Source organism: Schistocerca piceifrons, chromosome 8 (genome assembly GCF_021461385.2).
Source record: "Schistocerca piceifrons isolate TAMUIC-IGC-003096 chromosome 8, iqSchPice1.1, whole genome shotgun sequence".
Taxonomy (NCBI): Eukaryota; Metazoa; Arthropoda; class Insecta; order Orthoptera; family Acrididae; genus Schistocerca; species Schistocerca piceifrons.
Genome location: NC_060145.1, coordinates 99953008 through 99967981, shown reverse-complemented (window position 1 = coordinate 99967981; position 14974 = coordinate 99953008). Strand labels below are relative to the sequence as shown.

The following is a 14974-nucleotide window of genomic DNA, read 5'->3' as shown; positions in this document are numbered from 1 at the left end:
TACACTGTTGATATCCTTCCCTGGAGTTTCTGTTGTTTGAATTTTGACAATATACTTTAATAATGGGCCTGTTTAATGGCATACTACTTATAGAAAAGGGAACAGTGAGGCTTGCTTCTATGCTCCAAATAGTAGATAGGGTAATATGTAGAGACCTCATGGACATGATTTTAAAATATGAAGCAGCTTATCAATGGATCATGGATGCAGTACAAGTCACTAGTAGGAACAATAAAGACCTGGAAAAACTGTTACATTTATTATGATTTGGCATTCCTACTTACCACAGTATGTAAACACAGGTATTAATGTGTGCAGTGGCTAGGGCATTCATCATCAGCATCATGTGATGTTTTAAATTTCACTAGTTGAGTCTTATGGTAATGACTTGCAAGGGTAAGACATCTTACAGTAAATATGTTGAGGCACACATGAAACAGGCAGCATGTACCTCATTGGTGCACATTGACTACTTCAGATACCTCTCAGATTTGAGAAGTGATTACCCTATTTTCCAAGCAGAGAAAGATTGTAATAAGTAAAAATAATGAAAGGAATCACATTCAGTGGACTCTCAGATTAATTGTAGGTCACCAAATCCCAGCATCTCTGGCCTATGCTGTTACAGTGGTGAAAACAGTGTGGGGATGTCAAACCGCTGGTTCTAACCCCCAATAATATTGCTGCCCTATACGGCAGCAAGAAGAACTGTCTCTTTGCCAGATCAATTCTCTAAAGAGAAGAGAACTGACCTTAGCAGTTGAGTCCCATAAGATTTCACACACATTTGAACCCTTTTTTTTTTTTTTGACAGTGGGCAACTGATCTGTGGGGTAGGAAAAGCAGGATTTACAGACGCGAATGTGGAAGCATCAGTGTTGTGTGGGTTGGGGAGCATTTGGCTTTTGGGTAGCAAGCCTACCACTAGAGTTTGACACTGAAACATTTTCTTCCATAATCTTCCAGTTGCCATGACCACTACTCTTATTTCCTTATGACAAGATCACCTGAAGGTGAAGGATTTTGATTGTTTTTGGAGAGTTGGCTCGTGCATATGTTTCTGTTGATGTTGCAGGCAGTGAGGAGCTGGTAATTATGATGATAAATAATCACTCAGCACTTGCTACAAATACTTTTATTCTATGCTACATCCATTGTGTATATGCTACAAGAATAAAAGTATTTGTAGCAAGTGCTGAGTGATTATTTATCGTGTGAAATCTTATGGGACTCAACTGCTAAGGTCATCAGTCCCTAAGCTTACACACCACTTAACCTAAATTATCCTAAGGACAAACACACACACTCATGCCCGAGGGAGAACTCGAACCTCCACTGGGATCAGCCACGCAGTCCATGACTACAGTGCCTTAGACCTCTTGGCTAATCCTGTGTGGCCCCACTGTCACAATAGAAGGGTAGAAGAAGCAAAGTAGATAAAATTGCACCCATGTAATGGGTTACAGAATTCACATACAGGAAATGATGCTCATAGTGCTGGAAAGACAATTGTGTCTCTGTTTGCCAGGAACATTTTTGAACCTATTGACACTCCTGTGTTGGTAGACAATAGCCTCCACTGAAGAGAAGACAGTACCAATGACAGAGCAAAATGCGGGCTGGCTGTTTTTGTCAATGACATATATCAGCCTTTACAGCACCCTTAATCACATCAGCACAGGCAGTTGCTGTGGTGGTACATGCCTATTTAATGTCAGTGTCTTCCACCACATGATCCTTGACAGTGAGACCCTCTAAGAGGTTATTGCTCAGTTTTCACTGATAATTCTCCTGCATACAGTGTAATATGAGGGGAGTGGCACCTGGTTGAGGGTTTGAGAAACTGAGGGTCTCACACAGACTGAAGATATCATTCTATGCTATGCAATGCATGCTACCTGCTTCAGCACTGCTACACGGTCACCTACTACCATAGATCTATTCTCACCCTGCTTGTTCATCTTGACAGAAACTGTACATTGGGACGTGGCTGTCAACCTTTGTATATGTCACTTCTTCCCCATCTGAACCCACGCACCAGATGAAGTAGACCTGACAGAGGGAGTGCCCAAAATGGCTAACTGGGCAGTAGCCAGCCAGTTGGCTGTCTTTAAGCATTATGAAAGCATTTCATTACTTCCATGTTCCACCAAGCTACTCACACATTCATCCTCACGAACTTTGATTAGCAAAGAAACGTCTGCTGACTTGAAGGAAAATAATTAGAGATTAAGTAGAATTTTTGAGTTCCTTCAACAAGTCAACTTTTGCAAATATTTGTTACTAAATTTTGATTGTTACTTGAAAATGATTAACAGAATTGTTTTTCTAAAGATGATGTATAATTCACATCAGTCTGGTGATTAATCAGTGACACTACTCTTGTTTGTGTCTGATTATCTCATTAAGTTTGTCTTAAAGACCCTCTGTCGTTTTTTTTCATGGGAGATATTAGTGTGTCCAGAGGGTGGCTGTGGTTGGCCAAATATGTTCCACATTTACTAAGCAGCAAAATTATTCTGTTATATTTTTAATTATTTTCCCCTTCTTCACAAGAGTTTATCTAATGACTCAATGTTGTTGTTTAAATTTTGTTTCTCTGAACTTTTTTTTAAAATCCAAATCCCCCAACCACATATTGGGGTGGGTGAAAACTAACCATACATAAGTATTACATAGTGCTGTTTTATTTTGTATAATAGTATTATTGTACCATCTCTATTATACATACATACATAAATACTTGTTCCATAGATTATGAATACGATATTTCGTAATGATGTGGAACATGTCACTTTAACGTAAGTTTCCTTTATACATAATTATTTTTTATTGAGTATTATTTTGAAAACCCTCGCTCTAAAGTTAAAATGTCTGATTCCATTTCTGACTTATATTACTACTCATAATATAGTTGTACATCAGATACAACACACACTGAAAACATAACAATGCATAACACTGTAAATCAGAATGTTATTTATATCAGTTCATAATATATTTAGCTGCAGTATACTTGTTTAAGTGTTATGCATCCTACATTTCACCAAACATCATTTCACAACAAAATCCTACAAAGACAACTACCAACATACCTCAGATAATAATAAGATTAGGTAGACATAGAAATTCTGGAGGTAATTAAAGTGATTATATAATTGAATTTGCTGTGAAATTGACATTTATCACAGTAATGCAAATTTCCTCCCATGAAAAGAATTCATCAGTCTCATTATAACACTAGATCCAGTATATTTCATGACTCTTGACAGTTAATTTCTCAGCAGTTAGCTTACATCTCTTTCTTGAGATCGTTCTTGGTATTAAGTTACTGATCACAACTGAAAATGTAGCTATTCTATTATCCTCTGAAAAGTTTTGTATATCACCACAAGACTTCAAATATTATCAATTATCTATAGTGTGAGACCTAATATTTTTATTTTAAAAGTGTTCTGCACAGAAGTACAAGTTTCATTAATTGCATCTTTATGCAGTCACCATCTTGGCTATTGGATGCATAACGAGAACCCCAGGGATTATGTGTAAACACACAGAACATGGAAAAGATTCTTGCACGGGTGATATACCCTGGCGAGAAAAAAGGGACCAGACTCCATTCTGGTTCAATGTCCCGTGTTATTAAAATATCCTGACTAATTGTTCAATACATCATGTGTATTGTCATGATATTAGGTGTTACCAGTTCTCAACTCAAGCAAGCATCAGTACTGTGGCGCATGGTGGCAGCACTTGCATTACATTAAAAAAAATAAAAAAAAAAACAGGAAACTGGTCAGAAATATTTTCCAAGGAACTGCAAGATAATGAGATTAATGGTGACTTAATTTGTTTGTCACATCCCAGTTTTTCCACTATTAGACATGAACAATAACCTAGCTTCATGGGAAGTGATGTAACAATTAGAACCATTTGTGATGTATACACTGCAAAAATGATATCTTTTACAGTGCAGTGGAGTGTACTGTTTTTGAAACATTAATGAAACATGAAATTTGTGAACCAGCCTGAATCTGAATCCAGATACCACACTGGTTTTTGTAGAGTAGCTCTCTTGCCAATTGAGCCAGTCATCAAACTTTGATAATCTACTACCTCTTTCCATATCTTTCCAAACAAACCAGTGGCTCTCTCCAAGACCTTCCAGGCAGACCTTTGTTGACTGAAATGATAGAGAAGAATTCTTACTCTCAGCCTAGGGGCTGATTTTCTGTTAAATGTAGAAAGATATGCAGGGAGGTGCTGGGGATAAAATCGTGAACCACCTATGAGATTTGCTTCAGAGGCTCAATTTGTTTATGCATTCAGTACATTCATGTTACATAACATATTTAGGATGACTACTTTCTTGACACTGCAGCACAGAGAATGGTATTTAATTATGTAGGACAGGCAGTGCAATAATGAAAATGAAAATTCTTCAGTGATATAATTTTATTGAATCATTAACTTTCTATAAATTACTAACACAACAGAGTAAACCAAATGTGGGGAACAAGGTGCATTTAGCCTGGGACTCAATATCCGATGTTCCAAGAGGATACCATTATCTTTTGGAGTGTAGTAATATCAACAGTTAATCATTAAAAAAATCTCAAAGGTCACAAATGAATTCCTTTCACTTTGCAAACTACAGCACTTTGCAAACTACAGTCTCAATCATAGATGGTTAAATTCTCTCACTGGTCATACAAATGGTGTAGCAAACTATATTTGATTATTCAGATAACTATATTTGAAAACACAATCTGTGTTACACTACATGCCACAATTTCAATTGTTTCTTAGGATAGTACACCACATTAACATTCAAAAGTTGTACAATTTAGAACATTATGAAATAATTCCATACATACAGTACCAACAGTACAATGAAATTACAACATGATACATACATTGTACGTTGTACAAAATAAAAGTTTACTGAGTACTCTGACAATATACAACCAATCATTTAATTGCAGATACATTAGTACAAAAAGAAGTGTCATGAATAATAAAGTATTACAGAAACAGATTACAAGTATACATACAAAAAACATAATTACATTGGGCACTTAAGGAGAAATACTGCTTGTACCATGATGACAGTGAACAATCAATCTTACAGCACTATAAATGACAGACATAAATCTTAAGAGTTGAAAGTACCTATTTGCCTTTACCTCAAGCAATTTTGATGTTGTTTTCAAACCTATAAAAACATGCTTGTGTAGGTCACAAATGCAGTAGTAGACACATGGAAAAAATCACGAGTATCTATCAGCAGTGTCCAATTGGGACTTTCTTATGTTTATGCCAATCGTCATGCATTAGAATACAACTTCTGCAGTAATATGGGAAATACCTAACTATTTCAAAAAGCTAAAATTAATAACATTTCCAGCTGTGTTATATTACATCATAATGTTTCAGAGGACGCGTACATTGTGTGAATTATGCTACAAGAAATCTTGCGCAACTATGATGTATCCATCATTTGTATTAAAATTGTCAGAAAGACAGACACAAATTCCCGTCTGTTCATCTCAGAGTAGCACTTACAACCATGTCTTCAAAAATGGTTCAAATGGCTCTGAGCATAATGGGACTTAACATCTGAGGTCATCAGTCCCCTAGAACTACTTAAACCTAACTAACCTAAGGGCATCACACACATCCATACCCGAGGCAGGATTCGAACCTGCTACCATAGCTGTCGCGCAGTTCCAGACTGAAGCACCTACAACCGCTCGGCCAATCTGGCCAGCCCCCATGTCTTCAATATTTGCTCCATGTACTTGAATTAAACCAGCAATTAAAGGTAGTAAGTCAAATGAGTGCTTTTAAATGCGAAGTGTGTGGGCAAGTCAATAATTACAGAAAGAATCTCAGTCAGCATGTTTGCAAAAACCGTCAACAAGAGCTGCCTGTTGCCACTACAACTACTGTAGCTTCTTATCAGTGCTATGTGTGTGACAAAATTTTTTCTCTTAAAAATAATTTGTATCGCCACCAAAGAAATATTCATGGTTTGCAGGAAGGGGGGTTGTTCTTCAAGTGTACATTGTGCCCATTTCAAAGTAGTTCAAAACAGGGTTGGATAGATCATTTACAAACTGCTCATCAAATTCAACTTAATTCCGAAGATCTGCAGTTCTCAAATGAAGACGAGTTTTTGCAGTGGAAAGAAGACACTGAACGCATGACACATTCAAAGTTTATTAAAACGCATGGGTCTACTAGTTCCACACATTATTATGGCTGCCATCGGTCAGGTAACTTTATCTCAAAGGGTAAAGGCACAAGACATCTTAAATTGACAGGCAGCAACAAAATGAATGGAAAGTGCCCTGCAGAGATGAAAGTAACTGTACACGAAGGTGGAACATACCAAGTACATTTTGTGTCGACCCACATTGGTCACAAACAAGATTTAACGCACCTGCCCCTGAGTCAAAAAGACCGGGAAACCATAGCAACAGATATTGCAATGGGACTTCCGTATGACAAAGTTCTAGATAACGTACGGACAAGTTTGCAGGATTCGGACTTGCAGAGAATCCATTTGACTACCAAGCAAGACTTATATAACATTGCAGCAAGCTATAACCTCTCCTCCAAGTCGGTCCGACATAAAAATGATGCAATCAGTGTCGAAGCTTGGGTAAAAGAAATGAACGAAAGTGAGAATCCGTCTGTGTTATTCTATAAACCACAAGACTCGACTAGTGAACATCAAGAACTGAGGAGTGAGGATTTTGTATTAGTGATAATGAACAGAGCACAACGCGAAATGTTATCAAAATATGGAGAAGACTGTATCTGTATTGATGGAACCCATGGGCTTAACGGGTATGATTTCGAAGTGACCACTCTCTTAGTACTGGATGATCTCAGGCAAGGATTCCCATGTGCATTTCTAATTTCGAACAGGAAGGACGCCGATGTTTTAAGTATATTTTTGCAGCACATAAAAGCACAGGTTGGACCAATTTGCCCGAATGTATTCATGTCTGATTTGGCAGAGTCATACAGTATTGCATGGAACAGGACAATGTGTGCTCCTAAGATGAGACTCTATTGTACCTGGCATGTGGACAGAGCATGGAAAACTAATATCAAGCGGAAAATTTCATATCTGGATAAAAGAAATGAGGTGTATCGGCTCATTAAATCAGTGTCAATGCTGAGAAATGTAAGTATGTTTCAGGAATCACTGCAAAAAGCACTGCAGAAGCTCAGTAGTGACCCTGACACATCAGAATTTGCTTCATACTTCAAGACACAGTATGAGGGAAATGTGGAGTGTTGGGCCTACTGTCACAGAATGTATGCCGGGCTCAATACCAACATGCATGTGGAGAGTATGCATAGGACGTTAAAGGAAATACATGGTAATGCAAGACAGATAAAACGACTGGACAAAGGCATATCTACACTAATGTCCCTAGTTACAGCCAAGATGTTTGACTGGCTTATAGCAAATGTAAAAGGGAAGGTTACAAGCAAAGTTCAAGACATTCGTAATAAACACAAAACTAGTTTGTTAATGGACAAGGACCTCATCACTGAGGTAGATGGTGGTTGGGAAGTGCCATCCACATCATCTTCAGAGGTCTACATTGTTAAAGATAACAGAGTCAACTGTGAGTGCAAATTAAAATGTAGTGATTGCAATGTGTGCATACATAGGTATTACTGTACATGTATGGATTACAGTATTAGATTCAATATGTGTAAGCACATTCACACTGTTTGCCGAGATGACAGTGTCGGTGAAAATCCCCTGCAAAGTCCAGAGGTGCTGGGTACTGATGTTGATGCCACCAGTGAGAGAGCAGCAATATTAGCTGAAGTAAGCACAAAATATGTTTCAGAAACACCAAAATCTTTGTTAGAAGGGAGACAGAAGCTTATTTCAGAGTTTTCCAATATTGTCAGTGGAATGACTGAGACTGAACTTCAGTTGGCCAAAAAAACTGTGCTATCCTTAAAGGCAAATGTAGGAGCTGTTCGAGCCCGAAACAGTAATTTCAAACAAACAGATAAGGGCCATAAAAGAAAGCTAATACCACAGAGGAGGCTGTTTTCTACCAAGAAGAAAACAGCACGTAATATTTCTCTGGCTGTTCCAAATGCTGAAGAAAGATGTGAAGTAGTAAATTCACTTCTGAATGAGGGTATGTATCAATTTTCAAGTTATTGAGTACATACATTTATGTGTTGAACCTTGGCAGAGTAAAATGTAATTCATGGTTAATATACGAATTTGTGTTCAGTACCTGTCAACTTTGTGTGAATTATAATTTGAAATTTATATGCAGAGTTCGACATGAATCATGATGTTCCTGCGGAGCATAGTCGTGCCGTGCCAGATGTACAGCACAGCAAAACAGGTAAAACTTGATGGGATCCATCATTCTAAATATGTGTGGTACTACTATAATGTCCTCACACCAAATAAACATGTCACATTAAGTAAAATTTAGAATTTTGCTGTTCAGTAGCAATGCAGTGTGTTTGGAATCTGATGTAATAGTTACTTGCAGTACAGTATATGTATATACTATCTTTCAGTACCTATCAATTTTGCCTCAATTGTGATATGAAATTTATTTGCAGGGCTTGACACCAAAAATCACTTGCATGTTGTAGAACAACCACACAGTATGTTATGGCAGTCAGGTATTCATCATGGTGCATCAGGTGTGTGTAAAGTAAATATAATGGAGATAACATATCTGAGTATGATAATAATCTGAATTCATATTAATGTATATTCATATCTTTAAATTTGTTTGTTGCTGTGCAGCACGGTTATGCCATACCAAATGTGCAACACAGCACAACAGGTAACACATTAATGGAGCCATTATTCCCAATGTATCTCATGCTGCTCTAATGTCCTCATATCAACAAAAGATGTCAGATTAAATAATATTTACAATGTTGCCATTCGGTAGCAATGTAGTGTGTTTGGATTCTGGATTTAAAAGTTACTTGCAGTGGAGTATAAGCCACCTTGTAGAACTATCAATTTTGTCTGAATAATAACACAAAAATTATTTGCAGGGCTTGATACCCACAATCTGGTCCATGTTGTGCAACAACCACACACTATGTAATGGCAGTAAGGTTATCATCATGGTGCATCAGGTGTGTGTAAAGTAAATCTAATGGAGATAACATTATTTGAGAATAATGAAGTTCTGATTTGATATCTGTATATTGATACTTTTGTATTCTGTTTTTCTGTCTGCAATATTATATAAAATTATTTTACAGTGCTGGACATGAACCACATTGTTGCTGTGCAGCATTGTTAGACCACATCAAATGTGCTGCACAGCACAGGTAACACCTGATTGAACCCATCATATCAAATGTCTGTGATACTGCTCCAATGACCTTATATTCTTTAACAATGATAAATTATATATAAGCAGCACATCAGGTATGTAACATTGTTTTTTTAATTAAGTAATCCTATTTATTAAAGTAATAGTGTTTCATCTGACGACTGCCTGTCTAATATATGAAATGCAAACTTTCTACTTTACTCGGCTTAGGCCCATACAGTGTCTAAAGTGGTAGTTGTGGAGAAGACAGAGTAGTAGTTGTAATTATATTCTTTCTGAACAGTAGAACTTCAATGCAGTGTTTACTTGCAGTCTGGATTATGCCATGTCAAGGAGCAGTGAGGGAGGTCCCAAACATTTGGATCTTGACACCGATGTCAAGTCAGGCACCTTAGGATGCCACAAGAGCTGATGACGAGGACTGGGATACACTCAGCCTTATCTGGCCACCAGAAGGAGAGTGGAAAGAACCTTGGAATTCCATCACTTCAGAGGGGGCAATCTGGATCCATTCAGCTTCATCAAGCTTAGTGAATGGCCAGACAGGTATGTAATGGTATTGCAGTTAATAGGGCACAATATAAGGATGTTTTGATGCTGGTTTTTAGTCCAGTACGTCATTATCCACCATGTAAATTGTTATCATTTGGGAGCAATGTGATATATCTGAATTCTGATTATATGCTTACTTGCAGTCCGGACTATGCCGTTATGCCATCTTGAGGACTAATGAAGGAAGTCCCAAACATTTCGAGCTTGGCACTGATGTTGAGTCAGCCCCTCAGGTTGCCTCAAGAGTGAAGGACCTTATATCCACAACATCTGGACTTCAGAAGGCCAGGGCTAGGATCCACTCAGCTTTGCCTGGCTGCCAGAAGGAAAGTGGAAAGGAACTTGAGCGGGCCACTGTGGCTGAGCGGATCTAGGCACTTCAGTCCGGAACCGCATGACTGCCTGCCTGCCTGCCTCGGGCATGGATATGTGTGATGTCCTTTGGTTGGTTAGTTCCAGGGGACTGGTGACCTCTGATGTTAAGTCCCATAGTGCTCAGAGCCATTTCAACCATTTTGAAAGGACCTTGGTATTCCATCCCTTCAGAGGTGGCGATCCGGTTCCTTTCAGCATCATCAGGCTTAGTGAATGGCAAATCAGGTATGTAATGGTATTGCAGTTAATAGGGCACAATATAAGAATGATTTGATACTGGTTTTCAGTCAAGTATATCATTAACCATTATGTAAATTGTTATTACTTGGGAGCAATGTGACATATCTGAATTCTGATTAAATGCTTACTTGCAGTCCAGACTATGCCATCTTGAGGACTAGAGGGATGTCCCAAACATTTGGAGTTTGGCACCGATGTCGAGTCAGGCCCCATAGACTGTATCAAGAGTGGAGGACCTTATATCCCCAACGTCTGGACTTCAGGAGGTCAGGACTGGGATGCACTCTGCCTTACCTGGCTGCCAGAAGGAGAGTGGAAATGTCCATGAAATATCAGCACTTCAGACGTCAGGACTGTGATTCACTCAGCCTCATCAGGCCTAGTGAGAGGCAAGTCAGGTGTGTAATGGTATTTCAGTTAATCCGGCACAATATAAGTATTTTTTGATACTGGTTTTCAACCCAGTGTAATATTAATTATTATTCACACTTTTGTTATTTGATAGCAATATGGCATGGCTGAATTCTAATTGAATATGTATTTACAGTCCAGAGTGTGATGCATTGAAAGCAGATGGGAAGGACCTGAGATGTCTCCACCATTTGGAGTTCAGGATAGCATTCCACCCTGTCCTCTACAGCTGTGTCAGGATCAGATTTGAGAGGAACTGCAATATCTGATCCCAGAACTAAAGACCACTCAGCATCTTCAGGAAGACTCGACTATGTGGAGGTCATGCATCTATAATAAGTAGAATTAGGGACTGAAATGCTGTTGGCATGGCCGGGTCACTACAGTCGTGCATGAAGTAAGTAACAATAATTCATGTAGTAATACACCAGATAACACCGCTTTTATCAAATTCCTATAATTTCCTGTATAAAACACAAAAAGTCATGACAAGTAAACATTTGTTAAACTGATACATTCCACATAATTATAAAGTGTCATAATCATGATCTGTGAAACAAATATTAATTTAATATCTAATGCGATCTGATGAGAATTTTATTTGCAGGTCCAGTCATCAAGAACTGGATTTCTACAGCATCAACAACAGCCAGAGAAATACTACGTGCTCTTTTCTTCTTGGTAGAAAACAGACTCCTCTGAGGCATAGACTTTCTTTTATGACCCTTATCTGTTTGTCTGAAATAACCATTTTGGGGTCAAACAGCTTCTACATTTGCCTTTAAGGATAACGTAGTTTTTTTGGCTAACTACAGTTCCATTATACATATATAAATTCAGAATTTCATTATAATCAAATAATGTTATCTCCATTGGATTTACTTTACACGCACATGACGCACCATGATGAACACCAGGCTGCCATGGCATAGTGTGTGGTTGTTCAACATGGACCTGATTGTGGGTGTCAAGCCCTGCAAATAATTTTTGGGTTATTATACAGACAAAATTGATAGGTCTAAAAGGTGGAATATATTCCACTGCAAGTAACTTTTAAATCAGAATACTAACACACTACATTGCTACTGAACAACAACATTGTGAATATTACTTAATCTGATACCCTTAGCTGATATGAGGACATTAGAGCAGTATGAGATACATTCGGAATAATGGGTCCGATTGAGTGTTACCTGTTGTGCTGTGCTGCACAATTGGTATGGCATAACCATGCTGCACAGCAACAAACTGGTTCATGTCCAGCCCTGTAAATTAATTTTATATTATAATGCAGACACAGTAAAATAGAATTTAAAGATATGAATATACATTAATATGAATTCAGATTATTATCATACTCAGATATGTTATCTCCATTATATTTACTTTACACACACCTGATGCACCATGATGAATACCTGACTGCCATAACATACTGTGTGGTTGTTCTACAACATGCAAGTGATTTTTGGTGTCAAGCCCTGCAAATAAATTTCATATCACAATTGAGGCAAAATTGATAGGTACTGAAAGATAGTATATACATATACTGTACTGCAAGTAACTATTACATCAGATTCCAAACACACTGCATTGCTACTGAACAGCAAAATTCTAAATTTTACTTAATGTGACATGTTTATTTGGTGTGAGGACATTATAGTAGTACCACACATATTTAGAATGATGGATCCCATCAAGTTTTACCTGTTTTGCTGTGCTGTACATCTGGCACGGCACGACTATGCTCCGCAGGAACATCATGATTCATGTCGAACTCTGCATATAAATTTCAAATTATAATTCACACAAAGTTGACAGGTACTGAACACAAATTCGTATATTAACCATGAATTACATTTTACTCTGCCAAGGTTCAACACATAAATGTATGTACTCAATAACTTGAAAATTGATACATACCCTCATTCAGAAGTGAATTTACTACTTCACATCTTTCTTCAGCATTTGGAACAGCCAGAGAAATATTACGTGCTGTTTTCTTCTTGGTAGAAAACAGCCTCCTCTGTGGTATTAGCTTTCTTTTATGGCCCTTATCTGTTTGTTTGAAATTACTGTTTCGGGCTCGAACAGCTCCTACATTTGCCTTTAAGGATAGCACAGTTTTTTTGGCCAACTGAAGTTCAGTCTCAGTCATTCCACTGACAATATTGGAAAACTCTGAAATAAGCTTCTGTCTCCCTTCTAACAAAGATTTTGGTGTTTCTGAAACATATTTTGTGCTTACTTCAGCTAATATTGCTGCTCTCTCACTGGTGGCATCAACATCAGTACCCAGCACCTCTGGACTTTGCAGGGGATTTTCACCGACACTGTCATCTCGGCAAATAGTGTGAATGTGCTTACACATATTGAATCTAATACTGTAATCCATACATGTACAGTAATACCTATGTATGCACACATTGCAATCACTACATTTTAATTTGCACTCACAGTTGACTCTGTTATCTTTAACAATGTAGACCTCTGAAGATGATGTGGATGGCACTTCCCAACCACCATCTACCTCAGTGATGAGGTCCTTGTCCATTAACAAACTAGTTTTGTGTTTATTACGAATGTCTTGAACTTTGCTTGTAACCTTCCCTTTTACATTTGCTATAAGCCAGTCAAACATCTTGGCTGTAACTAGGGACATTAGTGTAGATATGCCTTTGTCCAGTCGTTTTATCTGTCTTGCATTACCATGTATTTCCTTTAACGTCCTATGCATACTCTCCACATGCATGTTGGTATTGAGCCCGGCATACATTCTGTGACAGTAGGCCCAACACTCCACATTTCCCTCATACTGTGTCTTGAAGTATGAAGCAAATTCTGATGTGTCAGGGTCACTACTGAGCTTCTGCAGTGCTTTTTGCAGTGATTCCTGAAACATACTTACATTTCTCAGCATTGACACTGATTTAATGAGCCGATACACCTCATTTCTTTTATCCAGATATGAAATTTTCCGCTTGATATTAGTTTTCCATGCTCTGTCCACATGCCAGGTACAATAGAGTCTCATCTTAGGAGCACACATTGTCCTGTTCCATGCAATACTGTATGACTCTGCCAAATCAGACATGAATACATTCGGGCAAATTGGTCCAACCTGTGCTTTTATGTGCTGCAAAAATATACTTAAAACATCGGCGTCCTTCCTGTTCGAAATTAGAAATGCACATGGGAATCCTTGCCTGAGATCATCCAGTACTAAGAGAGTGGTCACTTCGAAATCATACCCGTTAAGCCCATGGGTTCCATCAATACAGATACAGTCTTCTCCATATTTTGATAACATTTCGCGTTGTGCTCTGTTCATTATCACTAATACAAAATCCTCACTCCTCAGTTCTTGATGTTCACTAGTCGAGTCTTGTGGTTTATAGAATAACACAGACGGATTCTCACTTTCGTTCATTTCTTTTACCCAAGCTTCGACACTGATTGCATCATTTTTATGTCGGACCGACTTGGAGGAGAGGTTATAGCTTGCTGCAATGTTATATAAGTCTTGCTTGGTAGTCAAATGGATTCTCTGCAAGTCCAAATCCTGCAAACTTGTCCGTACGTTATCTAGAACTTTGTCATACGGAAGTCCCATTGCAATATCTGTTGCTATGGTTTCCCGGTCTTTTTGACTCAGGGGCAGGTGCGTTAAATCTTGTTTGTGACCAATGTGGGTCGACACAAAATGTACTTGGTATGTTCCACCTTCGTGTACAGTTACTTTCATCTCTGCAGGGCACTTTCCATTCATTTTGTTGCTGCCTGTCAATTTAAGATGTCTTGTGCCTTTACCCTTTGAGATAAAGTTACCTGACCGATGGCAGCCATAATAATGTGTGGAACTAGTAGACCCATGCGTTTTAATAAACTTTGAATGTGTCGTGCGTTCAGTGTCTTCTTTCCACTGCAAAAACTCGTCTTCATTTGAGAACTGCAGATCTTCGGAATTAAGTTGAATTTGATGAGCAGTTTGTAAATGATCTATCCAACCCTGTTTTGAACTACTTTGAAATGGG

The 14974-nt window shown here is 38.2% G+C and overlaps 2 protein-coding genes across 2 annotated transcripts; one reads left to right on the top strand and one right to left on the bottom strand.

The window, feature by feature from the left end:
- The first annotated feature begins 7204 nt into the window (after positions 1 to 7204).
- Positions 7205 to 11642, top strand: LOC124712101. Its single transcript, XM_047242399.1, has 3 exons — positions 7205 to 8183; positions 8328 to 8399; positions 11548 to 11642. Exons 1-3 carry the CDS (start codon positions 7205 to 7207, stop codon positions 11640 to 11642), a joined length of 1146 nt encoding a protein of 381 aa, XP_047098355.1.
- Positions 11643 to 12083: 441 nt separating this feature from the next.
- On the bottom strand, positions 12084 to 13842 carry LOC124712100. The gene is made up of 4 exons (XM_047242398.1): positions 12864 to 13842; positions 12648 to 12719; positions 12338 to 12421; positions 12084 to 12205 (listed from the first exon to the last, which is right to left on the bottom strand). Exons 1-4 carry the CDS (start codon positions 13840 to 13842, stop codon positions 12084 to 12086), a joined length of 1257 nt encoding a protein of 418 aa, XP_047098354.1.
- Between the last annotated feature and the right edge of the window lie 1132 nt (positions 13843 to 14974).

Coding starts and splice junctions, on each gene's coding strand:
- LOC124712101 (XM_047242399.1), top strand. CDS start 7,205: ATGTTTCAGGAATCACTGCAAAAAGCACTGCAGAAGCTCAGTAGTGAC. Junction 8,184..8,327: donor AAATTCACTTCTGAATGAGG/GTATGTATCAAT, acceptor ATTTATATGCAG/AGTTCGACATGAATCATGAT. Junction 8,400..11,547: donor TGTACAGCACAGCAAAACAG/GTAAAACTTGAT, acceptor TTTTATTTGCAG/GTCCAGTCATCAAGAACTGG.
- LOC124712100 (XM_047242398.1), bottom strand. CDS start 13,842: ATGTTTCAGGAATCACTGCAAAAAGCACTGCAGAAGCTCAGTAGTGAC. Junction 12,720..12,863: donor AAATTCACTTCTGAATGAGG/GTATGTATCAAT, acceptor ATTTATATGCAG/AGTTCGACATGAATCATGAT. Junction 12,206..12,337: donor TATTCATCATGGTGCATCAG/GTGTGTGTAAAG, acceptor ATTAATTTACAG/GGCTGGACATGAACCAGTTT.